Here is a 7137-nt window from a genome sequence, read left to right as displayed (position 1 = left end):
TTATTGTCTAAGTTATGATTAGCATTGACTCGTAACTTGTTTTTTATATATGTTTGCAAGCGAGCAGAGTTATCAGAGCGTGATTAATTCCATAGGTAATAATATTGTATTAAATTTAACAGTTAATGTGATATTTGGTGGATGATATTCGATTAGTAACGGTGGAATGAGGCTAACGTGATTTCATGCTATCGCACTTGTAATCGAATCAATTAATGTCAAAATGTTCAGTTGGCTAGCTGAATATTACGTTTTCATGTGAAACTTTATTTAAACAGAAAGTACTATAGTAAGTATTATAGTTTTTATACACTTCCGACTCGAAGGACCAATTTCAAAAGAAGTTTCAAATAGGTTAGAAGGTGGTAAACTTTTAACAATAATATGTACTTAAGAATATGTTGAAATTTGCAATGTTTTAAATACTAATTGTTATACCAAATGACTAATATTGGCATTGAGGGATTAAGTAGGTATAGGTAGTACCAATGTTGGGTGTATAGTCGCCGTCTTTTGTATTTAAAAATAAGTAGTATAAATAAAACGAATTATTTTAGTACTATTGTTGATTTATTAAATATCCTGTAAGTACACATTCATAAAAGGTTCCAATAATACGCATAATAACATCGATAAAAACTTTTATTGATAAAGAGGACCGAAGTCGACTTCGTCTAATAAGCGTACATTTCTCCCGACGTCTCTTTGTAATCCTCTTCCATATGATAAAGTTAAATCGTTAGAGTAACTGACATCGGATTACGAGACACTGATTCTTCAAGGAGACAGAGCAGGGCGGGGAGGGGCAGGCGCGCGGGGGGAACGCCGGCCGAGGCTCGGCTTGGAAAACGCACGCCCGACAATCACGAATACTTACAATTTTCTATCTAACAATAAGTCAATTTCATGATCGCTAATATTAAAAAATTTACAATGAAAATAGAATTTACTCTAAAAATAATTTGCCTGCGTGCGTGCGTCGGTCGCGGGTCGCCGCGGTGCGGCCGGCGCCTGCACGCGTCCTATCACATTGAAAGATTTACAAAGTATAAGGTACACTGAGCACATAAAATACGACACGGCCGACGACAACGGGTCGCGGTTGTAGATTGCATTCGCCAATTGAGAGACGAATATGTACTCGACGACTAATTTAATATTTATAAGATTTCAAAATGCACCCGAAGTGCCTACACGAAGAGGTCTTTTAATGACGAACATATAGAAGCGTCGCAACCTTCCGCTGCGTCGTCTTCCTCTGGCCTGTTGGTAACCCAGTGCTCACTCTCCATTTGCAAACCCTGCCTGCTTGTGCTAGGCATTTCTTGAGATTTCAATCTATTATCGGTACCCTTTTTGGTTTCTTTTTCAACTTTCTTAATTGGTTTGGGCGTAGTTACACCAGAAGTTGATGGCGTGGGTTCCGCCGCGCTACTTCGCCTAAGAAACACCTCGATGGCGCTCCCCAGAGCGCTCGCATCCACCACGGAGCCCGTCGGTTTATCCCAGACGACAGCAGCAGCATCTCCAGGGGCTTGTTTCGAATCCGGAGCGAATGTCACTTTTGGTTTTTTAGGTTCGTTTTCCTTTTTCTTTGTTGCCAAAGTTTGATGGCGTCGTGTAAACCATGTAGTGCCTGATTCGGATGATTTTTCCCGAAGGGTGGAAGCGTCGAAACTGCTAGATCGCATATCGGCGAGTCGCCTAGGTTTTTCCGGTTTTCCACAGCGGTCTATCTCCGTAGCGGAGGAAGTGAGCGCGTTCAGCATTAAATGGAGATCAGTGTCTGTGCAGACGACGCCGACCCCGCTGCGAGGTGGTATGGGTGGTGGCATCTCTGAGGCGCGACGACGAGCAGGAATCGGGGGAAGTGGTGCACCGACAAAATCTGAGTGTCGGCGGCCGCGATTTGTATATCGAATAGATCCACTTATTGGAGACCTTTCGTCTAGCGGCTGTACTTCACAAACTCGTTCATTGGATGTATTCCACAGGCGCATTCGAACTTTACGAGCTTGCACGATGTCGTCCATGATGTCTAGTTGCAAGTTGTGAGTGCTGCCTAGCGTGTCAGTAGCAGGTGGACCTAAGAAGTATAATGCTTCATTATCACTTGTCATTTAAATAACATAACAAATTCATACATTATAAGTTGTTTCCCTGTGTATTACATAAAAAACCTTAGTACTTCAACTCACATTTCTTAGCTCCGGAATCTCTGCGGCGACCGAGTGCGGGGAACGCAGCGATCGACTCCCTACGACCTCGTCCGAAGAGTGCTTGGGGCACGCGCGATATCGTCACCACGGAATGTCTGGAAATATATTTTAGTTTTAGAAATAACATACACTGATTGAATTGAAATGGCAATATGGAGAGAAATTTGCTCATAAGTACGAAAAGGTTAAAACATGACAATTTTGAACTAAAAAGTAGACACTTGTAGGTACGCTCGTCAGAACATGAATCGACGGTTTTTTCAAGGTGGTTGAGAAAGTTAAGCTGATTAAGTGAAAATGACAGTCATGGTGATAACGATAAAGTGAATAGTGTAGTTAATTTTAAGAAAAAAATATCAATACCTTCGTCCTCCTGGTTGCGGCGGTGCTTGGCTTAGAGTTGCTAAAAAGGCCGCTTCTCTTGCCTCCCGGGCGGCGCCCTCCCCTCTTTCTGACAGTCGCCTTACCTGTTTTTTTTTTAATATTAATGCTAACATCATCAGTTAAAGCATAACAATGCTAAATTACTTATAATAAAGTTATTTCAATAACACTGAGCATTCCCAAACATTAGTAAAGTTAAAAAATCTTTTTTATTTTTCACTAGTTATTTACAAACAGTTTAAAATTATACAAAATATGTCGGAGGGATTCTTTTAACTTCGAAATCTAGCATTACACTTGAAATGTCTTTATATTATTCATAAAAAAAGATAAGTGTAATCTGTGTTGTGTTTTTTAATGTGACAACTTCTTTACTACACTGCTACTCTTCTGTTGGTTTGTTCCTTGGACTACTGACCTGGCTAGCCGTTGGGCCGGACGTGCATGCCGGTGTTGGTAAGGAATGTTTCCTAGTCTCTCGCCAGGGTGACAAATGGTAGGGATCTGGCGGTGACTCCTGGTCTATGGAGAGATCGCGGGTTGGCGCGAGCGAGCGCAACGAGCATTCCGTATCCTCAACTCCGCTCTCTTCGACCACGATTAATGGTTCTCCGCCACCGATCATTGCCATGGAACCGCGCCGCATCATGGCTGTTATAACACGTTAATACACAATCCGCTGTTAGTAATTTTCCAATAAGTATACCAATGGGGTAAAGCGCTGCAACTATTTCTACAAGTAAAGACTAAAATTCCTTTGGAAATGCGGAAAAACGTAAAAACGAACAAATGAGGAAGAATGGAGTTTTCTGAATCAAAGAGGTTGACATTTAGATTTATGAATGGTGCAAGGAAAAACTACTGCCTAAAATAAAATATGCACCGCTACGAAAAAAAGAACACACTGAAGTACAGTATTGATTGTGTTTTGATATTTTAAGGATATATTTATGTATCTACTTGTACAATTTGCGTCGAAGGTTAAATTTATGTTTAACCTATAATTATGTGCAAGGGTATCGATTGTTTTGGCTACAGTGTGATGAATACATTGGCAGCGGTGAATTATCCAGATTATTTATTATGCGGTTAGTCATAGCCGCTTGGCCGGCGCGGAGTCGCTTACTCCCACTGGAAACGTACAACATTCTCCCAGGCGTAAGAACACGTGTTGTCAAAACGGTGTGTTCAGTTTAAATTGAATATATATGTATGTAAAAGTCGTTTTTGCAATACAGTTACGAGTCACAGGGCAGGGTTTTTTTTTTATAAATTTTAGTTAAAAAAGATTAAAATACACTTCAGAGTCTGTGTAATAAATTGGCAACAATTTGTATTTATTTTAACTTGGGTAAAATGTAAGATGAAGGCTAGAAATTGATGCTATCGACGAGTTTTCAATTACAGCACACATTTATAAACAATAATAATCAAACCGCGCAGACAACAAACAAATACGCAGATGTTTTAAGATAAACAGTATACATTATAAAAATATACTAAATATGTAATGTTGAGTGATTACATCTCGATTTAGTGAGCACGGTTGAGCAAACAATTGTTCAACAGGTCTCCAGGCGGCGGGCGGCGGCTGGTAGCGGTGAGCGGCGGGTAGGAGGCTGTTTTGGCACTGACCTATTTCCGTGACCCCGACCGTTCCCGCCTATACCCAGTTAAAACCTCAAGAGATGTGACTAACAATATTTGTTTTACATAATAAATCATTTTAATCTGATGACTGCTGTAATGTTTAACTCTGACTACGTCCTAAGTTCATAACAAATTTTAGGATTTAGTAGTTAACACGTTCTCTGCGTGAAGAAAAAAACTATGATCCTCTCGTTATAGCGAAACGATTATCTTAGTTGTCTAAAGTACATCATATTTACAAAAAGTTATAGCAATTTAATCTATCCTTGTGCTGGTGGGTATAAAAAGAACTGCCACGTACTGGCTGAATTATGATTGGGAGCGCAAAGTGACCCGCCGCCGTACCAAATGAAGAATTATGATTTTACTTGCCGCAGTAAACGTGTTAATTTTCGTAATAGGAAGTACAAACTCGAGGAAGTAAATTCACAATGACAAATAAATGATTAACCCTTTTGTGCGTATAAGGAATCTCTTTAAAATATATTAATTTTATAAGTTCAGATAATGTCTGAGAGTCCATCAAAAATAACATCACTGATACCGTAACAATACACCGAAAACATAAAATAAGTAGTAAACCTAAAGAAAGAAAAAGCTCGTTATAATAAAAAGAAAGGAATTGGAAGGCGTTAAGTACAGCTTTTATAATGTATCCTCTTACGACGCGGAGCTTTTAAAATAAAATTTTCTAGAGAACCATAATTTTATTTTGACAGGAGAATAAAATATGTTTAAGTTATTGTATTGTATTGTCTTTCTAATAAAAAAACTCGTATTATTAAAGTGATTTTAACTAGGATTTTTCTTTTAAATCCAAACGAAACCAATTATTTTTTCATTCTGTTTGGTGATTGATCCTAAGTTAATGGAATATTTTAATGATCAAATAATCTACCTTGATCCCAATTATGTTTTCATAAATCGGTTTTGATTTGAATAGAGCATTTTTACCTTTGCATTTTTTAACATTTGAAGTTTTAAAATACAAATTTTCCTTAAAACTAGATTAATAGGAATTACTTTCACTTCTAGACTACATTTCCTGACTCTAAATAATCTAGATTTAGTGAGTAACTTCAAAGAGATTCGAGGATCCTTTTGTACTAATGTTTATCCGACCTTTGTCGGAGTACGCTTACAAAAGATCCTTTTAATCCCATAATATGTGGAATTAGTTTCACCCGAGGGAACATAAATGACATGTGTAAATATAGAACAATTTTTCCTAAGACTAAAATTGAAATGGAAAACATTTGTTTCATTGACTACCTCTAAATAATATTACAAAACATGTAATGGGTCAGTTAGGCTTTATTATTTAATAGATTTTGACCGCGACTCCGTCCGCATGGATTTAAAAAAAAAACAAAAGTAAGTAGCCTATGTGATCTTCCAGACTATCCTCTACATCTATGCCAAATTTCATCGAGATCCGTTCAGCCGTTTAAGCTACAAAATCTTCAAATAGAAACTTTCGCATTTATAATATTAGTAAGACTAACATTTGCTCGTGATGTCGTCCGTGCGGATTCTTTTTCTAGTACCATACATAGCCAATGTCACTCAATGATAACATTTCTTTCCAATGGCAAAATAATTTTTGTAATTGGTCCAGTACATTTTGAGTTTATTCGTTACATTCAAAAAATACTTTCCTCTTGAAGTTAAGTGAAGATGATTCTAATATTTCGTTGATTGTTTTAATTAAAGCAGTAACTATCGTTTTGTTATATGAGCTACAGATTGTTTGGTTTTCGTGACAATCCTAGAGTTGAAATTTATCGGTAAATAGAACAAAAATGTTTTGTTATTTCAAAAGGTAATCCGCAAAGCGGTTAATTAACCAAGAGAGGCTCTTCAGTCGTCCCTCGGTCTACGAGAACTTTCAATTGTTTGAACGAGACTAGAATTGAACAACAAAAGGTAAGCACGCTTTTTAAATTCAAGTCGACTGAGAAAATTTCGGTTTTCAATCTTTATTAGAGATGCCTTATTTTTTTTAATTGTTTTAATTATAAAATATAAAGATATTTTGAAGCTTAACGTTCTTTAGGATGTAATAAATTGAAAAAATCAGTTAACTGGTATTCGGCTGGTTTTTTAATTTAGTTGTTAAATTATAGTTCATTATTATTTTGAATTTAGAGAGGAATTATGGTGCTAACAATTACTCCAAAAAATGCAAGTTGCATCAATTTTACTTAGACTTAGTTTTAGTCTAATCTATGTCTTAGTGTAGGTATATAGAAAAGTGTATATAGTCACTTTTAGGTAAAAATATTATTATAATCATAATATTACAATTAAGATAAAATGAATAATAATAGTGTATGTATATTTACAATAAGTTAACATAAAATTAAAGCTTTTGTTTTAATTAGTACATGTTAACTTGTTAGTTTAGTATTCATTCATATATGAAGCGTGTAACACTGTAATATTTAGAATATTATTTAATGTAATTTGATTACTAAAATGCTTGAGGAAGAATGTTAAATTACGCGGCTCAACCACTTGTTACTCTAATAAACAGCGAACGTTTCTTTTAGATTAAAAAATCAATTCAATTAATAAAGATCGCAGACAAAAATATTTTCAACTCAAACTACTTAAATCAAAATAGTCCAAATTGATTAATTAAATTAAAAAAGTATCAAGATTTGAAGTATCTTAACAAAAAGATTCATTCTTATTATAGTTTCAAAACAGCTGGAAGTCTATTTCTAAATACATACATGCAGACTCACTATACACTAACAAATAAAGTGGATAATGATTGCGTAAATACTTCCATTATTTATAATTTGGAAGTTGAAGGTTAAATATACGTGAACCGCGCAATTAGTATCCACCTGAGGTTACAAAGGGTATGGTGGTAAGT

At 36.1% G+C, this 7137-nt stretch overlaps 1 protein-coding gene across 1 annotated transcript; it reads right to left on the bottom strand.

Annotated features, from left to right (window-relative positions):
* Positions 1-637: 637 nt before the first annotated feature.
* LOC106103590 lies at positions 638-3252 on the bottom strand. The gene is made up of 4 exons (XM_013283372.1): positions 3022-3252; positions 2583-2686; positions 2199-2314; positions 638-2086 (listed from the first exon to the last, which is right to left on the bottom strand). The coding sequence occupies exons 1-4, from the start codon at positions 3250-3252 to the stop codon at positions 1191-1193; spliced, it is 1347 nt and encodes a 448-aa protein (XP_013138826.1). The 3' UTR covers positions 638-1190.
* Positions 3253-7137: the final 3885 nt, after the last annotated feature.

The sequence above is a fragment of the Papilio polytes genome, unplaced genomic scaffold (assembly GCF_000836215.1).
Source record: "Papilio polytes unplaced genomic scaffold, Ppol_1.0 DF823731.1, whole genome shotgun sequence".
NCBI classification, from domain to species: Eukaryota; Metazoa; Arthropoda; class Insecta; order Lepidoptera; family Papilionidae; genus Papilio; species Papilio polytes.
The sequence above is the reverse complement of the archived record's forward strand: the minus strand, read 5'-3'. Positions and strand labels throughout refer to the sequence as shown.

What these genes read in the sequence shown, in the direction of transcription:
- LOC106103590 (XM_013283372.1), bottom strand. Translation starts at nt 3,252, where the DNA reads ATGATGCGGCGCGGTTCCATGGCAATGATCGGTGGCGGAGAACCATTA. An exon ending in CCGGCCCAACGGCTAGCCAG is followed by an intron (nt 2,687 to 3,021) that starts GTCAGTAGTCCA and finishes AAAAAAAAACAG; the next exon opens with GTAAGGCGACTGTCAGAAAG. An exon ending in CCGCAACCAGGAGGACGAAG is followed by an intron (nt 2,315 to 2,582) that starts GTATTGATATTT and finishes ATATATTTCCAG; the next exon opens with ACATTCCGTGGTGACGATAT.